Source organism: Periophthalmus magnuspinnatus, chromosome 1, assembly GCF_009829125.3.
Source record: "Periophthalmus magnuspinnatus isolate fPerMag1 chromosome 1, fPerMag1.2.pri, whole genome shotgun sequence".
Lineage (NCBI taxonomy): Eukaryota > Metazoa > Chordata > Actinopteri > Gobiiformes > Gobiidae > Periophthalmus > Periophthalmus magnuspinnatus.
In genome coordinates, this window is record NC_047126.1 from 29,216,347 (window position 1) to 29,241,354 (window position 25,008).

The 25,008-nt window shown below is 38.8% G+C and overlaps 1 protein-coding gene across 1 annotated transcript; it reads left to right on the forward strand.

Moving 5' to 3' along the window:
- The first annotated feature begins 1,120 nt into the window (after positions 1–1,120).
- Positions 1,121–21,158, forward strand: ednraa (endothelin receptor type Aa). The gene is made up of 9 exons (XM_033973025.2): positions 1,121–1,344; positions 3,121–3,640; positions 7,346–7,473; positions 12,612–12,810; positions 15,026–15,178; positions 15,895–16,028; positions 16,110–16,218; positions 17,565–17,727; positions 18,403–21,158. The coding sequence occupies exons 2-8, from the start codon at positions 3,182–3,184 to the stop codon at positions 17,700–17,702; spliced, it is 1,320 nt and encodes a 439-aa protein (XP_033828916.1). The 5' UTR covers positions 1,121–1,344; positions 3,121–3,181; the 3' UTR covers positions 17,703–17,727; positions 18,403–21,158.
- Positions 21,159–25,008: the final 3,850 nt, after the last annotated feature.

Sequence of the window (25,008 nt, forward strand, 5' to 3'; positions counted from 1 at the left end):
AAAGTAAATTCAGCTAAACTAAACAAAATTAAACTAAACAAAATTCAACTAAACTAAACTAACTTTAATTTAACAATAAAAAGACACATTGTATATTGCATTATATCTTGCCAAATATGTGGACAAAAATGTAGACTATCAAAGTTGGACCTCCAAACAACAGGGACCTGCTTAAAATCACTTTTACTATGAGCCAAAACTGATATTTAAATATCTACTGTCTCTGTCTGCATGTTTGTCACTGTGTATTTGTCAGTAAAAAGAACAGACCTATTCATTCAACTTCACTCAACTTCTTCAGATGTGTCATTATTGCATGAAATACGAAGAAGAGTGAGAAGAGACACTCCCCCCTACCCCTCTGTCGTCCCACAACACCTTATGAGACCACTGTGTTTTACCATCCAGCCTTTTCGGCGTTAACAGAACATACTGAGAAGTTTGAGAATCTTTAAAGGATCTGCACATGATTTATTTCCATGTAGCTGCGCAAAATTTGTCTTGCCCTGACATATATTAAATAAGCAGCTCTTGAGGTCAAACAAAGTCAACTGTGTACTGTCTGCATCAAATTCAGCATTTTATTGTGTGGGAATCAGGAAGAGAGTAGTTAGGATGCTAGTTGTTGCTATGAATGAAGTTGGGACCACTGCAAACCGTTTCAAACGAGCTAGTTCTGTACAATCGAGCAATTTGCCTTTAAGTTCTCCATACGTTCTTCCTTCTCACACTGAAATCTCATTAATTACCACTACAGGACGGTCCCCACCCCATCTCTATTCTTATCTGACCTCTTTCTAATGTCAAAAGCCACCCACGAACTCTTTAGAGTCAATCCTCTCATCCTTCAACCCTTATCTTCACCGAGGAAACAGTTGCTTGTAACTTCCAACGGCAGAAAGTGAAATTAATGAAGAAGGAAGGAGGGTTGTTAAGCGAAGGGCCAGATTGTAGGGACGTCCCGGTGCACTCCCTTATCCCCCCCCCACCCCCCCTATACCCCTGTGGTTGTGAGCAGACGAGGAGAGCGAGAAGGTGGGCGTGTGTTGTTCCAGAGGGAGGTGGAGATTTACTATCCCACCCATTCTAAAGTGTCTCTCCGGTACTTTGAAACACACACACACACTCACAGTTACACATGCATAGACGCGGTGCACGGCTAGTTCTCCGCAGCAAACTTCCAGGCTATAACCCCGAAGACGGCTTGCGTTGCTCAAACCATTTGGGACACGCTCCACGCCTTTGATAGCGTATTAATTACTCATGTGATGTGATGCAGATGTCTGGGGGACGAAAGTTTGCCTAACGCGATTCTAAAAGGGGGGCAAGGCAAGGCAGCAATAGGTAGGTGAAAAAGCAAATGGATTTATTATTGATGTTTGGGTGGTTGTCACACGTCCCTACGGTGTGATGCTAACTCGGGATGCTAGTTGATAGGCTGGCTGCTAAATAGCTCTTTGTGTACTTGGTGACAGCTGGGACTTTGAGCAGGAAGAACCGGAGGGGGGGTAAAGCGGTTGCGACTGACAGCTCTCCGAACTTTTGAGCTGCGGGAAAATGAGCAGAACAGTTTTCGGTAGAGTTTTGTTTGGGGCAAAAGGAGGGAAAAAATGCAAATATTTAACCGCGGGTGAGCGCGTTTTGATTCTGACCTGATGTTAACACGGAGTAGCCCTGCAGACATCCTTTCATGTGAAAAGAGAAAAAAAAAGTTCTTTGTTTTAAAAGTGGGGTAAATTGGAAACAGGTTGAATGCAAACGCTCCAGGGGGATGCGACAATGCGGATTTTGGATATCGAGGCATAACTGTGGATTTGAACTGAAAAAAATCAATTGTCAAACCTTTTTTTTTTTTCCAAATACTGCCTTTTGTATAGATTAAGTGGTAAATTCAAAGAGGATTAAGTTATAACAAATCAGTTATGAGTTAGTTACATTTTAACCTCCAGTTTTAGCCTGATAAGTGGATTTTAAAACAATATATATTTCAATATTTACAATTATATGTTAACTTTGTGTTGGTAGAATAGAGATAAAAAAAATAAAAGTGCACTCTCTTTTCTAGTAGAGTACCTTGTCGTGTCATGCTTATATAATTGCTTTTTCATTGCTATTCTTGCCTAGAGGTCAGATCTGTGGAACGGCAATGCTGTTTTTCTTGGCATGTACATGTTCAACGTCATACTATGCGATGTTCCAGTCAACGCATTATAACATGTATAGATATAGTTATAATGTTTTTACTTTAAATCAAATCAAATATACAGCATACAGTCACATAATAAGAAAATCAGCTTCAGCTTTGTCAGTGTGATAAGGCTGTCACTAACCTGAACTGGATTCCCACAAGAGCTCCTTAAAAGTACTTGCAATCCTATCTCGTAGTGCCTCAAGGGCTAAAGTCATTTTGAGCCAACAACCATGCCTCAAAATGACATGGCTTTTACATAAACAAGGAAGTCTGAATTCAATTTACGAAATAAGGTTACGACTTTGTTCCACTTTACCGCTTATGAACAGCAACCAAGTTTGTTTACTTACACCCTGAGCTACGTAGGCTAGGCTAATACACCCCACTATGAATGAATGAGTAAAGGTGTGTAAACTGTCGACTACGTATGTGTAGAGTAAATGACTACAAGGCTATTTAACCAAGAATAAAACAACATGAGAAGCTAGGTAAGTGTGGTGTTAGGTTAATCGAAAATTGTGAGTTTTCAGGCCACAATATAATCCTAAGAGTAAGAATATACTAATTGTTACCATTTCAGAAGCTACATTAAGTAATTGTTTTGTTGTTAACATGCTGTCCGTCTCAACAAAAAGTTACTTGTGCTATTTTTACTACAGCATTCACCGCACAGGACTTGTTCAAGGGCCTGCTCCACTGACTATAACCAGTGCTGGCATCTCCCATCTGTGACTCCGCGGCACAACCTATTTTAATTATGCACATTGGGAACATGTTTAGATTTGAGCAGGACAGTAAGCTGACAAACTTTCTTGCTGCTGACACAAAGCCTTTCAGTTTCCCAGTAAATTTGAATCTGACTTGATGTTTCTCTCTTGGCAGCCACATAATTTAATCTCCCACTTGTTTTTTTTTTCATGTTTTCGCAGCGGTGCAATATCGGGACAGCCCTTCCAATCAGGCAAATCAAAGCATCAACCAGCTACTGCAATGGCTCACCCAGCTGCGCATTTGTTGACGCTATTAGCCTGCATGGCGGCCAGTGGAATTTGCCAGATAAACCAAGGCGAAGAAGAAGAGAGGTCCCATCTACTGTCCCTGGGGTACACCACTCTCCAAGCAACAGCTTTTCACACTACCACTGCAAATCCATCAAGTGAGGGACCTATTGTGCAAAAAGTGGTGGCACCCTCCAATGGGACGATAATGAAAAAACTCAAGCCACATCCCTCCTGCATTATGCAAACTCAGATAAACATTTACTTCAAATACATCAACACGATTATCTCCATTGCGGTGTTTGTGGTGGGTCTGGTGGGCAACGCCACGCTGCTGAGGATTATATACCAGAACAAGTGCATGAGGAATGGGCCCAATGCGCTCATAGCCAGTCTGGCTCTGGGAGACCTCATATACCTCATCATAGAGAAACCCATAAATGTCTTCAAGGTAAAGTTTATGTCATCGCTATACGACAAAAGGACTATAAGAAGTGACGGACGGGTGATATTGATAGAAAGAAATATCCCAATATTGTTTGGATTACTCCTATAACAATAGTTAGTCCACATTATGTCAATGCAACAGAAATGTTCTAAAACTTTAAATGCTACAGGTTTAAGTGTAAACTGGGAAAGGACTGTAAAAGTACTCAGACAAGTATAAATACAACACTTTGCACCAACACCGTTGCGAGAGCTCCTCGGGACCTCAGTCTGCTGTAAATCTCCATCTCAAAGTCACTAACCACTCCTTTGAAGATAGTGAAGTGCAGATCTTAGCCAAAGAAAAGAAATGTTCCTTAAATAGGGATGAGGGCCTTACACAGCATCTTTCTCTCGTATATAACTCCATCCTCAGACACAATTCAAAACAAATAAAACAATAGGGCTAGCCAGGTGAGACATCACTCATGAGGGGCTTGAATGATTATGTATGTATGACTAAGTATGACTCAGGCACAGTGCACACTTAGTGTAGCTCAAAAGACCTAGCCTATAAGCAGAAACTGTAAACAATAGATGTTTTTAGTTTCATTGTAGTTAGCTCCCCCTTCAGACAGATATAAGGCAGTGTCCAGCAGTAATCTGACCAGAACTGAAGAAGCAGCTTGGATGAGCAGTGAAACGTCTTCACTCCTAAAATTTTTTGTCCAGTTGACAGAATTTGTATTTTTCTTTTATTATCACTTCATTTCCTTATTTAATAGGTTACAACATAAGTTTTTATTTTAAATTCACTTTTTTTTCTCATAAGTGACAGACTCAATATTCAAACCTCTGATCAGAACACTAAAGACAACTAATCTTTAAAAGTGGATTAGGAATATTATTTGCACTGGATATTAATGGTATCACGATTTACCCACAAATGTACAGCCTCTGCAACAAACTATGAGCTGCACAGATTGTATCTAAAAAGGTTTGCTGTGGCTCCACTCTAAAGTGTTACACGACGCCTTCAACAATCTTCACTCATTTGCAGCAATCTGGAATTTTGGATATATTTTTAGCTTGTACATGTAGCTTTTACTAAGCCGGTACATTAGACATGATGATTGACACTGTTTGATGGGCGGCAGTTACACCACAGTGGAATACTTGAACCGGGAATAGGATGGAGGGGGGCGAGGGTAAAGGGAGCGCGGCCAGACGGGAAAGTGTAATCAGTGGATGCGTTATCTCTGTGGTGCTGGCCGATTAGTGATGAGAGGAGCTGGATATGGAGCGCTTAAATAAACACAGGAATCAGCTGTTGTCACACATGCCATTGGCCTTGTGTTGACCTGAGACATTAGTCACGGAGGCCTTATCTGAAATGGTGTTTTTCAAAAAAAAAAATGCTGTTCAACTGATAAATGACAAACATGGAGCTTTTCAGTTTCATTTACGGTAATGGATGGTAGATGAGAGTGTAAAAGTTTAAACAAATTGTTTTTTTTAGTGATTTTGGTGACACTTAAAATGAACTAGTGGAAAACTAAATATATCCAGTAATTATTCAGTCTTGTCTGGCATGCATCGCTTTCCCTCACCTCCTCTTTGTTTTCTCAGCTTGAATAATTACAGATAAATGATAAAATAATAATATTGTTTTAAACAGACCAACCGTTTTAGTTTCGCAATGTTTTCTCATTTATGTGGGATTTCTTGAGTCATGCACATCAGGCAGATAATATCTTAATAATAACTTTTTTAATTTTACCGTTGAAGTTGGGTAATATAAAATGAAAAAAGGAAAAAAGAAAAAAAAACTGTTTGGAAATGCTAGCATATTTTTTGCCATAAATCATTTGTAAATAATTAAAGGGTAATAAATAAATAAATACAAATTGCAATAAAACATTTATAGTTAGGAGAGTAGTTAAAGAGAGTTAAAGTGATATTATGCTAAATCGACTTTTTGGAGCTTTTTATAATGCTGTAATGTTATTTCTGCCTCAGAAACATGCCTAAAGAGAGTTTTATATGTCATCCATGCATGTTTGAGCAATTTAGCAATCTCTTCTGGGCCTTATCGGAACCCCTCTTATGGTTAGCTGTAAGAGTGTTCCACCCACAAGTATATGTCACCTGTGCTCCCACATGACAATTCTCCATAAATACACAAAAGTAAGATGCAAAACAATGCACTACAGCTTTACAAACCTGGTGCAATGTGTAGTTGTTTAATTAGCAGTTGTAATGTGACAGCATGACTTAGCGTGAGAATGACTTTGACTCAGAGCATCAAAAACAACAGTGAAACTTATATAACGTGTTAATACGGTGGTTTAGTCAAATTTAGCATTTTCAAAACAATAAAAGGTAACATGGTGATCTAAATATGTTATGTGTTAGCAATTAATACCTCACAGAAGTAAAATAACCCCTCTTTAAACAAAACATGTATTTGTTGACAGCTTGCCAATGTTTAAAAGGTGCAAAGCCTGCAGTATTCTACAGGTCCTCAAGATAGCCACTTAGCCCCTTTAATCTTCTTTCCTCCCACTGGTTATTTTTCAACCAAACACCAGAAAATCCCACGGATATCTGTAAGTTTACACATCTGCAGTTTGTGTTATTTGAAAACAAAAGTTCAGCGCGCACCATGACTTTTCAAAAATAGACATCACCCGTAAATTGTTAAATACAAATAAATAGTCCATATGTATAACAAAGAGATCCACTCAAGACAGGACATGGCAACTTCTCCAAAAATAATGGGCTTCTTGTCTATTCAAAACAGTGACGTTTTCCCCATGGGTTGTGTCCCTGCTTTAAGTAAACACAGGGTACAGACCACTGTGCGCCTCTTCCTTTGGCTACACTAAACAATATGATTTTCACACAGGTTATATCCTACTCTAGGCCCCATGCCAAGTCCACTTCACTGAAACAACAACACTCCCTCACAGCCTTGAGTTATTGGCCCAAAGGAATAATAGCTTGAGAGGTAGTGGAAGTGGTCAAACAATTGGCTAATGACTTTATTTTTAAATAACGCCATTCATACAATATACAGACAATGAACTTACAGTGCGGGGCGGACGTCTAGTACTAACAACCTTTTGAGTACTCTCTCAAGAGCTATTTTTAGTTTCATTCATCAAAATAAACTATAATTTCCTTGTTTCTGTTAACGTAGCCAGGTCTGGGCTACTACTATCAGTTTGAATACTTTAATGGCAGGTTATTATCTTTTGAATATAATACACCGTCCACTATTGTTCTCACTATATAAATAAAAAGTCTGCAGTTCTGCCCATTGTTTTTTTTTGTTGTTTTTTTTACTTTCTCCAAATGCTTCATATTTGTAAAGACGTCACCAACTCCTGGAAACTGCAGAGGTCACTGAAGGCAGCACAAACTTAGATTAGAGGTGTTTTTGTCTAGAAAGCTGCAAATATACCTTATTTACACTATAGTTGCCAAAAATGACTAGGGACAGTAGATAATGCTATTAAAACACCATATAGATATTTTCTGTTCAGTTTCACTTTAATGGTCTTATATTACACAAATTGTCTGATACAAGCTTTAAGTAATGTTATAATGCTGTTACCTCAACAAAAATATACCTGGATAATAATATAACATAGATCAGTCAGCAGCATAATATAAACACTTTAACAGCAATTTTCCAGCTAACATTTCATTATCATGTTCTTTCCAGCTGATAGAATCCCGGTGGCCATTTGCAGAGAACTTTTTCGGGCTGTTTTTGTGCAAACTGGTGCCGTTTGTCCAGAAAGCTTCGGTCGGCATCACTGTGCTCAACTTGTGTGCCCTCAGCGTGGACAGGTGAGTGTGATGAACGCAGTACCATAGATTGTATATATAAGTGGACATAGCTAACCTGCTAGCTGCCAAAATACATGATTCTGGTATTTTTATTTGGCTATTGTGTCTGTAAATCAAGATATGAACATTAATAACAGAGAAATCAAGCGCCTTCTTGCCCTTTTCCCCTTGACAGCGTTGCACTGCCGGTTTAGCAGGGAGCGGGCGGGAAGGGGCATTGCCTTTAACAGACTCTCTCCGGATTGGCTCTTTGGTTGCTATGATACTGATACTACTACCCCATAACTGTATCCTCCTGCACTAGAGCAAATAAATTTTAATAGCAGCGCTACTAGTAGTCAAAATGACATCTGCATCCAAGTATAAAGCACTTTTACTGTCCGTGAACCAGGAAGTAATGCTAGTGCGCTGTTAGCATGGTAGTTGTTGGCAAAAGTTCTAAAACGAGCTTATAAACTCATCACGGTGTATAATATGGATGCTAAAAATAGAGGAAAGGGGAAAGTTTGGTCGACCGCAAACAGTTTATAATGAACTAGAAATAAGGTACAGTGTCTTTAAATGATAAATGCGGCTTTGTAGGAGACCTGGGAATTGCTAAAGCTAATATGATGTCAGCCTTAGTTCACCTTAGAAAAACATGGCCCACTTATGAATCACTACCCAGAGAGTTACGTGAGAGCTGAAGGAGGTAACCATAGTTAGATTTTAAAATGAACTGGTTCTGTTTTTCACGTTTTTAAGATAGGAAAAATCGTGTACTTTAATGTCATTATCGACAATTTACATATGTTTGATTTCAACCACGTTCCATAGTTGTTTACAATAGTTCTTGCAAGAATTTGAAGAGAATTAAAATCATATACTGTGTAGGTCTGTATTGTAGGCCTATTGTAGACCCATTAATTGACCAGACGATATGAATTATAGATCAGGATTAGTGACTCCATAAGGATGATTTAAAACAGTCCTGGCTCCACTAAGACTGGTTTCTATTGGCATTATTTTTAGTTATCTCAGAAGTATAATAATTGAGCTTGTAACATTTTGTATTGAGTTTGACACTGCTTTGTTATGACTGAGTAAACAATGTTACAAGATCGAAAACCGGTCAGACTACATCACCCTCTCTCAAAACTCTCTCAATCACTTTTTCTGTTCTGCTAGGCAACCAAATAAAATGAATGAAAGGGTAGAACTTAAATTGTCTGTAATTAGACTGGCTGCTGTCTACCTTACTGCTGTCTAATAGTGCGCTGGTCTTTGAGAGTTGTGAAAAATGCTTAGAAACTCATTGTGGTGAATTTTTAGGATGTTCGAATGCATATGTTAAGTCATTACGTTATTATGATCCTAATTCCTAAGCTTGAATCATTCTTAATAAACTATTTTTTCATTAAGTCTTTGTTCATGCTTTGTTAAAGGGCCCATTAAAGTGGTCCCTTGTTACGTTCTAAAAATAAGCCGCAATAGGCGAAATCCGCAAAGTAGTCAGCTTCAATTTTTACAATTATTCTATATGTTTTGCAGCTGTAAAACCCTTTACCACACACTTTATACACTTTTCTTTATTCATTAACATTTTCTCACATTTCTCTCTTGTTCAAACACTCTCAAAGTTCAAATCTTCATAGGCGTCTTTGTCGGTGCAGAACGTTTCATCGACATTGTGGGTTTTGTCGGGGAGAAAACTTGCAAACATACAGCACTTCAGAGTCATACTGAGATCCAATATTTATGTAAATTTGTCTGAACACATTCTGTACTGTACAGGAGACACGAAGGAGACTGATGGACAATGGTCTACAGTCCCTTAGCCAATCAGGACGCAGAACACAATGCACGTTCATACACTGTAATGGTGCATTCACACTGGGGTGGCAAGAACGCGTTGGATGCCTCTAGTTGGACACCTCTAGTTGGGTACTTCTAGTTGGACGCCTTTGCATTTGAGGACAGACCCCTTTGACACATGTCCGTTGAGGTCTGCGAGTGCCTTCGGATGTTTTGTTTTCCCTATGTCTTTTTAAACGCTGCAGACCAGGTTGAGAGAGTGGCTCGCAAAACGCAGGGCAGCTAAGTCTACCATAGACTTTACATGTAAACTCGACACCCCAGATGCCCTGGTGTGAATGCACCATAAGAAAAGCATGCAAAATTACACAAAAAATAAAAAAATAAATCTGCGAAACAGCGAGACCGTGAAAGGTGAACCACAATATAGCGAGGGACAACTGTATTACTCTTTTCCCTAATCTATGTTACAATGTTTTCTCTTCACAAACAGACCTGGAGTTGTGTTTGTTTCATTCACACATGTTTAACACACAAACATATTTAGGCTGAGTTCTTCTCTCAAACAGTAAACACTCTGTTCCACATTGTGATGTCATGTGGTATTACAGGAAGTGCTCCATTGTGTTTTAAAACTCCATATACATTCACTATAATCATTTGGATAATTTCAGCACTGGAATTGTCGGTCTCTAGTGAACTAAAGGAGCTGTTAACTGTTACTACTGACAGAGCATTTGAGCTTTGGAGATACAAACAAACTAATAAAACCAGGATTACTCAAACATGTGTGAATGAAACTGAATACACCTCCATGTGTAACAGCATTATAACATGGCTTAAACATCACAACAGTCAATTTTGTGTAATATGAGACCTTTAAGGCTAATTAAAGTGTAGCTCTTATAAAGTGCCACCAAATAAAGTTTCTTTCTTTTCTCGCAGTGGAAATACTTTGCGAGCTCAACCATAGTGCATTGCAATTAGACCTCCAGTCCCCCGCCCTGTTTAGCCAATGGAAAGATTCAGTCTTTTAATAGCAGCATTAAAACTATAATGCATGTATCACTTTATGAATATGAATAATTCCATCTTAAATGTACTTTTAGTGGTACCTATGGTAAATAAATGATGATTTGGAAGTGCTGCAGTGTTGTCCTGTTGTTAAGAGCACTATATACCAGGGCCAGGAGGTATTGGACATATTTAATGGGTGAATTCTGAGAAAGGTGTGTGCCTACAGCGCTGTTTACTTGTATACAGCAGCAGACGCGCTCCGTTTGTTTTTAGGATATGGGCGGCAAAAAAAAAGTAGTGTATTATTGAGTGTCTTCTGTTTCTTTTCAATGTTGGAGGAAGAGAAAAAGGTGGATACATTACCACTTAGTGAAATATAAATGCCATCATGTTGTTCTACAGAGAAATTCAAATGTGTCATGAAAAATATATTGTTTTTGCCATAAAATCTTGATGCAGGATTTTACTAAAACATTCCGACAAGCGGTTTCTATTAATGAAACAAACAAGCAAACAAGTATGGAGTACATGAGAGACGGCAGCCAACAGACCCTTCTGCCAACGCGGGCCAGTCTGGAGGCTTCACACTAAATATAAATATTAGATATTTAAAATAAACAATTGATCATCTCTCTTCATTAAAGCTTAACATTTTCAGAGTCTTGCTGACAGAGCGCTTTGTTGTGTTTGGTGCGCTGCCATGCAAGTGTGAACTTCGAGAGAGAGACACGGGTATAGCAGATAGTTTCTGCTTACAGATGGAAAGAACCAGACTTGAATTATTAATTATTATGTCCTCAATGTTAGAGTGTCCCATATACTAAGGCGAGGCGAGGCGAGGTGAGCTTATTTGTACAGCACAATTGTTACACAAAGTAATTTTACAGAATAAGAAGGACATTAAAATCATAATACAACAAATTAAAACATAAATAATCATCATAAAATGAACATTAAAAGAGAAGAGTGCAGAATAAAAACCTTTCAGTCATACGCACAGCTAAACAGAGACGTTTGGAACCTGGATTTAAACATTGTCAAAGTAGAGGCCTGTCTCACATCTTCAGGAAGATTGTTCCAGGTTTTAGCTGCATAAAACTGAAACACTGATTCTCCATGTTTAGTCCTGACTCTGGGACCAGCAGGAGGTCGGTTCCTGAAGTCCTCAGAGTGTGAGATGGTTCATGTGGCTCTAACATGTGGCAGATGTACTTTGGTGCTTTGGTGCTATGACAGAGATTCTAGTGAGGACCCGAGCAGCAGTGTTCTGGATGTACTGTAGCTGTCTTAATGCTTATTTGGAGTGGTCACCATCAAATTTACTCTCTTATACAACACATTTTATATTAGGTGTGGAGACATTTCTGTTGAGCATAATACTTCTATTTTATTTTATTTCTTTCAAAATGTCAAATTCAATTGTATTTATTACATTATTTTTAATGATCGGATGTTTTGTGTCTCTAAATATTACTTTCACATTTCATTTGTCATTTTGGTTATGCAACGTTTACCAAATATTCGTCTGTTGATTTTGTTTTGTCATCTTGTGGTTCTTGGCTTGTATACTCTAAAGCCTTCTAAAGCGTATACCACAATAACAGTGTAACTATTTGCATACGTTTTGTGAATAGGACTGAGCATTGTAGATTTCTTCACTTATCCAGCCTGAGACATTTGAGAACAAAAAATTGAAGCTGAATAAGATTTGTGATGAAAGTTTCACCCAGATTATTATGTAAAGTAAAAATGTATGTTAAAATGGTTTAGATGTAGATTTAAAAGCTTTATAACTGATTTTTACTGTCTTAAAAACATGAAAAACAGAACTAGCTATTTTAAACAGTTTGCAGTGGCCCAAAGTTATTCCTCATTTACCTTATGCATTCTGATAATCTTAATCTTGTAGTTTTATTGGTCTGTTTTATTGTTCTTTGTGTTGTATTATCTGGATATTTGCTTTTTTTGTTTTTGACTTTTGTATGAAGCACTTTGGGTAGCTTAAGCTGTATGTAAATGTACTTATGTATTAAACTGAAAAGAATTGAACTGAATGCTAAAGACAAACCAACAACTAGCATGCTAACGTGCACTTCCTGATTACTGTACAATGAAACACTTTATAACTAGATGCAGACAGTACACAGCAGACTTATTTTGACCTCAAGAGCTGAAAGTTTGCTCAAATCCATGGGAATAAATTGGATACAGGGCCTTTAAGTCTGAAAACTCAAAATAAGATGCTGTTTTCGAGTTTCTAGAAACATCTCCAAAGCTTTTCCTTTGCTCAGACCGATCCCTCTCATTGCTTTTGTTACAATGTCCAGGTATCGAGCTGTGGCCTCGTGGAGCAGAGTTCAGGGGGTGGGCATCCCTCTCTTCACCGTCATCGAGATCGTGTCCATTTGGCTCCTCTCCCTCCTCCTCGCCGTCCCAGAAGCCATTGTTTTTGACATCGTCTCGTTCAACTACAGAAACCAAAGCTACCGCACCTGCATGATCAACCCCAAACCAGGCTTTACCATGGTAAGCAATCTTAGAGAGATTAGAACCTGACGCTTAAAGGAGACGTGCAAGAGATAAGAGCTGAGATAAGACTAAAAGCACAATATGTTTCCTTTTAGTTGTTTTTATTTGGTGCAGATTGTGAAAGGTTAAATGCAGAGACAAAACAAGCCGTAGGTGGATGACAAACTTGTACGTGAAACTGAAAGTGCTTCTTCAGGGTTAAATTTCTATTGTTTGAGAGTTTGGGTATGAGAGAGCCTCTAATGGCCCGCTGGCACACTCACATGACCTATTTTGGGTTGGCAAGCAGTTATTGATGCTGTAAAATCAATCATGTAAAATATCATATCCTGCAATAAATGATGAGAGAGATGTTTTTAGAAGAGATGATGGACACTTCTTAGTATTTTCCGGAGTATAAGGTGCACTTTTTTTTAATAGTTTGGCCGAGGGTACGACTCACATCTGATTTGTATGTGAAATATGTTTTTTTCTTCATTATTATGCATTTTTTGGCTGGTGCGACTTATACTCCAGTGCGACTTATACTTCGGAAAATACAGTACACATTATTTACCATGCTAATAAAGGAAGTTTTTCAGTAACTACTTATAACTATGCAAGCCTGCTCACAGTAGGATACAGCACAATAAACTCAACCCAAATGAAGACTCTATAACTTTTTTTTTGGTTGCTAAAACGTTACATACTATTGCTTTAAGCCAATTAAGGTCCGATTGCCTGAAAAAGTGTGCTAAAAGTGATGGCAAGTCCCAAAGGAGGTGTGGAAAGTTTATTGTGGAATAGCACTTAAAAATAATCCAAAAACTATGATTAGTTATGTATGTTTTTTAAATGGAGATAACCACTTAAACATGTTTGACAGATTTGGTTGTTGGGTCATAGTCGAACACGATAACCCCAAATGACCTTTGACTTCTCTACATCAAGTACCACAAGTATAGACACAGTGACTTACATACTGTGCTTGTATAGTGAAAATCTGATCACAAGATAAAACTAATTCTCGGGGTTGTATCCCTTTAAGAACTGCTCTACTTTGTCGAGAAAGGGTTTACACCGATTAGGGCCATAATTGATTGCAGGCCAAGTGCAATTACAGAGCCTGAAGCCACATGTGCTTGTGTACCACATGTATGCGCACTCAAATATCCGCTCCCCGATGCCAGCCATAGTAAAAACAGTGAAAAAGTAGTGCTCAGACCAAGGCAAATGTTTGGTCTGTGAGCCTGTTTACCGCATGGAGAACCGCAGAGAGCAGGGTGGCCCCATTACACCACAGTGAAATTAAAAGAAGGTGCTCGTAACAATGTACAGCCGCTAAGTACTGGAGTTATGGGGAGCGGGAGTGCAGGGTGAGACTGGAGATGAGGATGCTGTGTTTGCTTTTATTTATCTACTTTTTTTATTTAATTAAAGGTCTATGTGGTTTGTGTAAGTAAGATCTCATCATACAAAAAAACAATGGTAAAACTCTATGAAATAAATGTGACCATCTAGTCCCCATTGATTATTTTAGTATTTTTTAGGTTCCTATTACTGTAAATGTTTTCATGACAGCCTTGAGTCCATTCTGATACACTGCAAAATAGAAGAAACAGACAAAAAATCAGAAAAACGTAGAACAACATGCATCTTTACTGTAAGCCGGTTGCTCGTCTCCATGGAGATATTGTTCCATGGTGACCAGGTTGGGTGGGCTTGAGGGGGTACTGGCCTCACCTAGGATGGTCAATGCACCCCTAAAGATTTTTGCCCCACTTTCATAGCACAATCCAATCTTGACTTAAAAAAAATGTTCAAAATGAGATTCCGCTAAAAAAAAAAAAAAAATCCATATTAGCTTTTACGTTTCATAACTACATTTAAGCAAGTTTAAAATAGCAAAGGCAACATGGTGGGGGCTCCTCCAACCAAAAATGTCTGGTTCCGCCCCTGATGGTGACTGTTTTTAAGTTCTTAAGTATGGTTTAGCTTTATAATTCCATGGAATCGTGCAGTTGAGATGCCCCCTCCAGACAGTTATGCAGGCGTTCCCTAAATATTGATCTAGATTTGAGTAGTTTTGTCCACTTTAAACTCGACTTAGATGATTATGAAGAAAAATCATTGCTTATTTGATTTTCTTATTTAGAAAAAAAGTCTGTCGTGTACATATTTAGTTGTATACATGTGTTGCTGAAGCTCATGACCTGTGCTTGTTCTGTTTTAGTTCTACAAAGACGCGAAGGACTGGTGGCTGTTTGGGTTTTACTTCTGCGTTCCTCTGACCTGCACAGCCATCTTCTATACTCTGATGACTCTGGAGATGCTAACCCACAGGAACGGCAGTCTGCGCATAGCCCTCAGCGAGCATCTCAAACAGGTCACACATGCTTTTTTTTTACAACCCAATACCATTAACATCAAGCCAATAGATATGTAAGAAAATACTGCAGTTAAGGATAGGATTGAAAAGTATTTAATAACACTAACCAATAATGTGGGAATATGACAATCAGGAGAGCCTACCTCGCTTGCTTTGCTGTTTTAAATGTTGTTAGCCACTGTAGTGATTCATAAAAGCTAATATGGATTTTTTTTATTTTATTTTTTTATTGGAATCACATTTTAAACATAATTTTTAGTCAAGATTGGAAGTCCTGTGAAAGTGAAGCAAAACCTTTTGGGGGACCATGCTAGTGGAGGCTAGTGCCCCCTCAAGCCCCCCCTGGCGCCGCCCCTGATGACAGTACTTATTATTAGTATTGCTATTTTATTAAGAATCATAATTATCGGCGGAAAATGTTTCGTGTGAGAGGATGTGGGGAAGTTTGAGCGGTGAGGAAGAGGTTTTTATGGTTTTGATTCCATTATTTTTTATTGTATTCTACTTTATGTTACGTGATTTAAATGAAGTAAAAGTATAAAAATTACAATTACACAGTTAGCGAATACCTCAACTCTTTATACTTTCTACAAAAACAAAAGAAAAATTATATATTTATCCAGTAGGTATCACTACAGTGTCATCAAGAATCACATAGTTACATCATATAAATCATTCCTGACAATCGTAGTAAACATTTTTCACTTTTGCAGAGGAGGGAAGTGGCCAAAGCAGTCTTCTGTCTGGTTTTAATATTTGCCTTGTGTTGGTTCCCACTCCATCTGAGCCGGATTCTGAAAAAGGTGGTGTACTATCCCAATGATGAGTCACGCTGTGAATTTCTCAAGTGAGTCTTTGTTTCAAACGATTTACCATAACAAATGCATGATAAGAAAACATTAGACAGGTTTTTGTCTTTCACTTTCAGTTTCCTGTTGGTTCTGGATTACATCGGGAGCAACCTCGCCACGATCAACTCCTGCATCAATCCCATTATATTGTACTTTGTCAGCAAAAAGTTCAAGAACTGTTTCAAGGTAAGACGCGGCAGGATAGAATATATATTTAACTAAGGCGAGTGCACACCTTGACACACTGAAGAATAAATGCAACAAAACACAGTGGCTTATTTTGACTGTTTAGTGACTACTTGTCCCAACTTATCAAACATGCTTCTGTCTTAAAAATGTCGATAACAGAGTTTGTCCATTTTAAATACCGTATTTTCCAGAGTATAAGTTGCACCAGCCAAAGAATGCATACTAATGAAGAAAAAACATATTTCACATATAACTTGCATCTGAGTATAAGTCGCACCCCGGTCAAACTATGAAAAAAGTGCCATTTATTGTCCGGAAAATACAGTAGCTTGAGGTTATAAGAACGCCACTGCTAACAACAACTAACATGCTAACAGCGCTCCAGGCTTACTTTCACATTTATGGCGATTCACAGCTGAAATCCCCTGCTAGCCCTGCCCACTTAGCCCATTCTCTCACTCTGATTGGATAATATTGTCTGTCCCTGGCAGTTGTTTCCTTATGGTTCACATCAACCAAAACACCTTGTATGGAGCGCAACTGCCCGGCCCCTGGTTCCAGAAGTAAATTTTTCCAATAGAGCGAAAAAAAAAAAATAAAAATTGAAAGTTTGAAAGCTTGCTGAGGGCTAATCCGATATGTGCTGACTAATTACCACAAGACTTATAATTTTATCTAAAATCTGGTTCTGAAACTTTATAATCCTGTAAGATATTTTAAAAAAAATTCGAGAATCTTGCATTTAAATGTGTTTTTTTGGATTTAAATCAAAGACCCTTTGGTTATTTGGCAGCTCGTTAGCCTCTGTGATGCCTTTTAACTTTTAATATCTGAATTTGGAGAAATGAATGGAAAATGTACTTGCAGAACCAGAGACGACCTTACTGTGGGCGGAGCTGTTGAGCTCCATTGGCAATATACGCTTTGTTTTTTTTTCTCACAAAAGACATTTCCCTGAACTCAAAGAAATTAAAAGTTCAGGCCTTTTAAGAGGACAGGATTACGAAAACAGACCTTCCAATCCAAAAGACCTGGTAAAGTGTTCATTTCATTTAACTTACCTCACAAAACTATTAACCAAAGTACAAAGACATATTTAAAGACTTGAGTAAACACTAAAATGACTCATCTTCCCATAATCCGTGATACAGGGGTGAGTTTTAGTGAGCAACGTCTACCATCTGTCCTGCTTCAGTTTACAGTCCCAGGTCGTACTTTTTAAACATCAACGCTGGCCCCGCAGAGATAAACCATGACTCCTCTGCTCACGTAACACGCATGAACTACTCATGTCTGTACGATCTGCTTCTCCAAATGTTTACCTTTCCTAAATGTCTTTCCAGTCCTGCCTCTGCTGCTGGTGCTATTCCGACAGCCAAGTCAGCAGCATCGGACAAATGAACGGGACCAGTATCCAGTGCAAGAGTCCCGAGCCTAACAACCTTCACACGGATCGAAGTTTGAGGAAAGACAGCGACTGAACTGTAAACGTCCCGTAAACGAACTGTAAATATCTGGATAGACAAACTATATGTTCAACTTGAAGCACTTGGAGATGGTTGACTTTGTTGAGAAATTGAAAAGTTATGAGGAATATAAGTCATTTTGTTCTTGCACGTTATAGCAGGAAACATGAACTTTTTCTCTACCGCCCCCTTATGGCTGGAGGAGGTATCTAGAGACATTTTGTACTACCTGGGCTGTGATAAACAATCTTCGTTTATGGGTAAATCCTTCGCCCATACGTGAATTCTTGTTACCCAGTACTAACCACCATTACTGCAGTACCTTTGGGTGAATACTAGCATACTGTGCCTTTTATGGTTGCAAGTTGAGTTGTAATTTGTAGAATAACTTGTAGCATTGTAGTATCTCACAATGTCACAAGGTAAACAAAAATCCCATACTGCCCCTGACGATCAGAGACAATATGCATCAGTGGCAGCGTTTTTTTTTGCAATTATTGAGTTTAGGGGCTTGCTAAAACTAAATATTTTCCCTTTACTGCCTCCTAGTGGCTGGAGATAGCCTTCATCCGTATCGCACAATGGCACATCTTCTTGAAAAGCAATCATTTGGCTTGAAGTGATTTTTTTTTTTCCTCTAAATCTCCAAATTGTGTATGTTTTTTGGTTTTTTTTGTCTTGTTCGTTGACAAAAAAGATTAACTTGTTTTTCCAGGATGAAGACGTCAAGAAGTTTTAAAGAGTTAATGGAAGGACAATGGACTTGAACTTGTCTTGCGCTCTCTAAGGACCTTTCTTCCTCTGAACTTTGAGTATTCCCACACCCCCAAACAGCGACATGACGAGTAGTAAGAGAAACAGTTTTTAACAGGATACAGCCGAACAGTGACTATAAATATCACTTTAAAAAGGGCAGAACTTCTGGGAAAGTTGCCCCAAAGAAGGAAGCATCCCGAATGTTTGCTGCCAGAGACAATCTTTGGAGATGAGGACAGGCGGCAGTGGGCTAGAGGATACATTTTTGAAAGATTTCGCAGATAAAATTAGTGTAAATGGCAACAGTTTTTTATTTCTTTCGGAAAATAAGGTTCATCTCAGGCCTGAAATTTGAATGGGAATCTATTTGAGGAATTTGGAAGTAAGAATGTAATAAAAACAATCATTAAAGCTAGGCAGCGTTACAGTTTTTCAACTTTTGCTTGTAAATTTGCATAAAAAACAGATTTTCTTTCCAAATTCAGGAAAAACAACTGATAGTAACATGACAGAACTAACATATTTACGGATTGTACAGTAAACATGGAGTAAAATATAGAATTTTACTATTCTATTATAAAAATAAAAATAAATACTTTCCATGGGTTTCAGGCAAATAATTATTTCCTGATATGAAGTTATTGCTTAATTGCTATGGCGACGGAGTACCATTACCGTAGCATAAAACTAATAATTATTTAAATGCTTCAACACAACTAGTTAAGTCTAAAAATATACGTGGTTTTCAATTTCAGATCTTGTATATGTATGTTTTAATTTTTTTAATTTTATTTTTTACACAATTTAAAGTGTGGCCTTTACATCACCACCTTTAGTATCATATTCAGTCATATATGTGCTGCTTATATTTATGTGGAATATGTTATTTCACATTAAACCATATTGTTCTTGACATTATAAAATATATAAACTGTCAAAAATAACCAGCCATGTTTGTCCTAATCCCAAATTACTTTATATCTCAGGGAGTACTTGCATTACACATAGACTATATCCATTTCAGCTTTGTAGGAAAAGTATTTTGGTCTTACAGTATATCCAAGTAATATCCCCTAGTGGCACAAGGCGATATTACATGCCAATACGACAGCACTTGATATGTTTGCATTGCATATAATGATAAGGGATGTTCATCTTTGTATCGAATTTGATAAAGTACACCGCACTTATGTTATCAAAGTATCTGTTATACATATTGTGAATCATATTGTAATTCTGACTTTTTAACATTTTGAAATCTGTCACATACGCGTCCATTGTATCCACGTTGAACCAAAGGCTATTGTCGCTACTTCATTAAGCTCAGATACAGTTAGTAAAGTGACGATGACTACTTTGCTTATACAGACCATAGACTGTATAAAATAAGAAGTGAAGTCTTTATGCAGTCTATAATAAAGACAGTTTTTGAAATACTGTAGTACTTTTAAACTGGGGCAGTAGTAGTCAGCCCAAATGTGTGCAACTTTAGTTCATAAACGATCTAGATTTTGGCTCTGCTCAACAATCGAAATCATGCCCCAAACGTTCTATTTCACTGTGAATATAAACATTCAAACTGCAGCATTCTCCTGTAACCAACAGAATGTATGTGTTTATACCCACTTTTATAAAGTGTACATGTATTTATTCATGTATCTGTACCATGCCAGTGTTACGTGTGAAGGGCACTGTTATATTGTACACTGTAAATATTGTTATTGTAATGACAGCTAATTACCAAAGATTATTGTCACTTGTTGTGCATTATAAGATTAACCGCAAAGACAATTATTATCTGGTGGAGGGTCGGCCGCCTACTTGTCTCCATGGAGATGCTGTTGCTTTGCCTGGATTGTTCCACAGTGTAGTAAAAAAAAGCAGATCTATTATGCAATATCAACTTTTCAGAGCTTTTAGCCATGTTATAGTTGTTCTCTCACCATTTACTCAGCCAAAGTTGTGTTTGGAGACGCCATATTGCCAGTTAACTTATGTTTTCACTTCCACCTGCATACACCCAATGTGACGTACTTACTTTGTTCTCCAATTTTATTTTCTTAATCAGCAATACGCACAAGAGCCACGTTGTCATTTTGGTACAAATGAACAAAAAAAATGTGCCGTTTGCTAGCATGATGTGTAGCTTTCCATCTGAGGTGTCGACAGCTGGACCGATCTTTTGTCCCCATTGGACACTGCAATTTTCTAATGTGGACATCAGCACAACATGTCTTCTTTCAAATTTAGAGGGCCAGGATTCAGATCTGTGGAAAGGCGACCCTGCTCACGATAAGAATGCATGTTTTTCATTGTATTTATCCAGCTACAAAAACACCTGTAATTGAATAAAGGCAAAATAGAAGTTTAATACTGTGGAACATTCCAGACAAATCTATAACATCTCACAAGCAAGTGATGAACCCTGCATCAGAAAAGTTACGCAGTGCACCTTTAAACCTGGACATTCAGTTTGTAATAACTGAATATTTCATGGTTATCAAACTGTTGTACATGCAGTTGCTTGAATGGGTCTCTGACTGAATTCCTTTGATTATTACAAAAGTGTGCAAACAGGTTTGTATGAAGAGTTTGGAATAACAGTTCATGTTTGTACAGATTCTGTGTTATTATGACTATATTATGTGCTTGTTTTTGTTCATTAATGGTGTTACTTGTGCTGCTTATACCAATAAATCCATCTCCAACCTCCAACTCCTGAGGATCACACTGTGGGGTTGATTTCACTAACGATTAATATTGGTTTGGCTCCATATGGGACGAGCACAAGGCCCCCCAGAATGTGATGATGTCAAACACTCAGACGGGAGGGCATCTGAGTTTAACTGTATCATGACATGAAATATGCAAAAGGTAAATGCAAAAAAAAGAATTTTAACAATATTCATTTTAGCTGCCCCCATCTGTATTAAATATGATCGGCCTATAGAATGATATCTAAAACCCAGCAGTAGAGTGTGTGTGTGTGTGTGTGTGTGGGGGGGGGTGTGTGGGTGGGTGGGGGGGTGTGTGTTTGTGTGTGTGTGTGTTTGTGTTTATATGCGTGTGTATGTATGTATGTGTACGTGTGTATGTGTGTGTGTTTATGTGTGTTTGTGTTCATGTATGTGTCTTTATGTTTCTATGTGTTTGTATGTGTGTCTGTGTGTGTATGTGTGTGTGTTTGTGTTTATGTGTGTATATGTGTGTATGTAGGGGTGTGTACGTGTGTGTTTATGTGTGTGTGTCTTTGTGTGTGTATGTGTGTGTATGTATATGTATATGTGTCGGGGTGTATATGTGTGTGTATGTGTGTGTTTATGTGTCTGTACATATGTGTGTGTGTTTATGTGGGTGTGTGCGTGTGGGTGTGTGTGTGTGTGTGTGTATGTGCGTGGGGGTGTGTGTGCGTGTGTGTGAAAAGAGTAGGGAGAGAGAAAGAAAGTAAGAGAGATAGAGAAAGAAAAATAAAGAGGGAAAAGGGGGTATGTGAGCGAGAGAGGGTGGGGGTTGGAGAAAGAAATAAAGAGAGAGGGAGTAAAACACAGGGAGAGAGAGAAGGGAGTAAGGGAGCGAGCGTAAAAGACAGAGAGATAGCAGGGGAGAGGAAGGGTAAGCGAGAGGAGTAAAAGATAGAGAAGGAGAGAAGGGGTAAGAGAAAGGCTAAAAGACAGAGAGATAGGAAGGGAGAGAAGGAGTAAGCAAGATACGGTGAGAGAGAGGAGGGGGTAAGAAAGAGAGGGTAAAAGACAGAGAGAGGAAGATGGAGAAAGAAGAAGAGAGAAGGGATATGAGAAAGAGGGTAAAAGAAAACAAAAGAGGGGATGAGAAGGGGGTAAGAGAGAGAGGATAGAGGGATAGGGAGAGAGAAGGGGTGAGGGAGAGAGGGTAAAACACATAGAGGGGAAGATAGAGAGGGGAGAGAGAGTAAAAGAAAGAAGGGAAAAGAAAGAGGGGACATAAGGGGGTAAGAGTAAAAGAAAGAGAGGAAGGGAGAGAGGGGGTAAAAGACAGAGAGGGTAAGAAAGAGAGGGAGAGAGTGTAAAAGACACAGAGAGGAATCTTTGGAGAGAGAGGGAAAAAGAAAGAGATTGCAAGAGAAGGGTGCAAAACGGAGAAAAGGGAGGTAAAAGACAGAGAGAGGGAAGAAAGGCGGAGGGGGTAAAGAAAGAGAGAGAGTGGTAAGAGCGAGAGAGAGGCGTCTGGGAGTGATTTGGAGCACACCGTGACCTGCTTGGTAACAGAGCCCTCGGGGGGCTAATGTCAGAGGATGTGAGCAGCACATGTGAGGAATAAGACACACACAAAACTAACGCTGCACTTCTGCTTAAGAAATACTTAAAGGATTCTAGTTTTTATGGTCCGTGGTCGTTCAGAGTTTGCATGTTTATTCCTGTTTCACCCATACTCCCAAAACAATCGTCCAGCTAAGATAGTCCTGGCCAAAACCCCACGCTCCTGCTGCGACGATAAAGTGAACCTTATAGTTCCTACGGGAGGGGGGGTAAAAGAAAGAGATACTTTTACAGATAGCAGCTTTAAAAGAGGAGAAAACACATAAAGAGATAGGGAGGGAGTAAAAGATGACAGAGAGAGAGGTTAAAAGACAGACGGATAGAAAGGGAGAGATGGGGTAAGCGAGAAAGAGAGGAGGGGGTAAGAGAGAGAGTGTGTAAAAGACAGAGAAGACAGTACAGAAAGAGGGAGAGAGAAGGGGTTAGAGAAAGAAGATAAAAGAAAACGAAACAGGATGAGAAGGGGGTAAGAGAGAGAGGGTAAAAACACATAAATAGATAGAAAGGAAGAGAAGAGTGAAAGTGAAAGATGGAGAGTGGAAGAGAGAGAGAGGTTAAAAGACAGACAGAAAGGAAGGGAGAGAAGGGGTAAGCAAGATAGGGAAAGAGAGAGCAGGGGGTAAGAGAGATAGAGGAAGATGGAGAAAAAGGGAGAGAGAAGGGGTTAGAGAAAGAAAATAAAAGAAAGCAAAAAAGAGGATGAGAGAGAGGGTAGAGGACAGAGAGTAGATGATAGAGAGGTAGAGAGAAATATAGAAAGGGGAGAGAGGGTAAAAGAAAGAGAAAGAGGGGACAAGAAGAGGGTAAGATTAAAAGAAAGAGAATAAGGGAGAGAAGAGGTAACAAAAAGGTTTAAAGATGAGAAAACAGAGAGATAGGAAGGAAAAGAAGGGGTAAGTGAGAGAGGGACTAACAAATGGAGAGAGGGAGAGAGAGGTTAAAAGACAGACAGATATGAAGGAAGAGAAGGGATAAGCGAGATAGGGAGAGAAAGAGAGGAGGGGTAGGAGAGACAGAGAGAGGAAGACAGAGAAAGAGGGAGAGAGAAGGGGTTAGAGAAAGCGAAAAGGAGGAAAACAAGAAAACGAAAGAGGAGATGAGAAAGGGGAGGAGAGAGAGGGTAGAGGCCAGAGAGAAGACAATAGAGAGGTAGAGAGCGAGGGTAAAACACACAGGGAGGAAGACTGAAAGGGGAGAGAGGGTAAGAGTAAAAGAAAGAGAGGAAGGAAGAGAAAAAAATAAATCAAAAGTGTATATGGTAGCTTTAAAACACCAGAAAACACATAGAGGGATAGGAAGAGAAGAGGTAAGCGAGGGTAGAGGATAGAGAGTTTAAAATAGAGGGGTAGAGAGAGAGAACGAGGGTAAAGAAGAGAGGGTAAAAGAAAGAGAAAGATGGGACAAGAACAGGGGTGAGAGTAAAAGAAAAGGGGAAGGACAAGAGGGAGATGGTAGCTTTAAAAGACGCCTGTCTTGGAACTTTAAAACCTCACTCCCCTGTATGTACCTCCATGTACATTTGTGAGAGCAGTACTATCATAAATACTCACATGTCCCGTTTGCTCAGGCCAATTACAGCATATCAACAGTCTGAGAATTCCGGCCTGATCTGGACCACTTTTGAGGCCAGGGCAAACAAGGCCTTTTCTTGTTTAACTTGCAAAAAAACTGCTTCAAATGTGCGCGTGTATCTGTATAATGATAAAAACTAAATTATCTATTAAAAAAACATCAGACTCCTCAAATTATTAGTATCAGTTTGGTCCGAAAAAGCACTCCACAAACACCACAACAATGTTCTGTAATTTGTTTTTGAATATATTCCGTTACTTCCTGCTTTGATATTATTGTAAAATTATCAAACATTATTTAATACAGAGGCTATGCACACGCAGGCCTCGTATCTTCGACAGCATGGCCTGGAGTAATCAGCGTGTACAGGAACACAAACAGACGATGAGATAAGCGTCGCTCTGCTGGTTTGGCCTGGGTTTGGGATTATACACACACACAGCTCTGGTAGACGTCTCATTGGGAGAAGCTGCTCGGGTTTAATGATACTTGGTACTTTGCACTGTGTTTCCTCCAGAGACAGTTCGTATTTATCTGCCTCCATGAACCTTCCAGATAATTACTTGGAAGAGCATTAGTTGAACTGGCGGCTTTCTTTGTAATGTACGAGCAACACTGTGTTAATCAAGTTATTTTTATCAGACACACACACATACACACGCTATAATAATGAATAATAAATTAATTGTTGGCACATT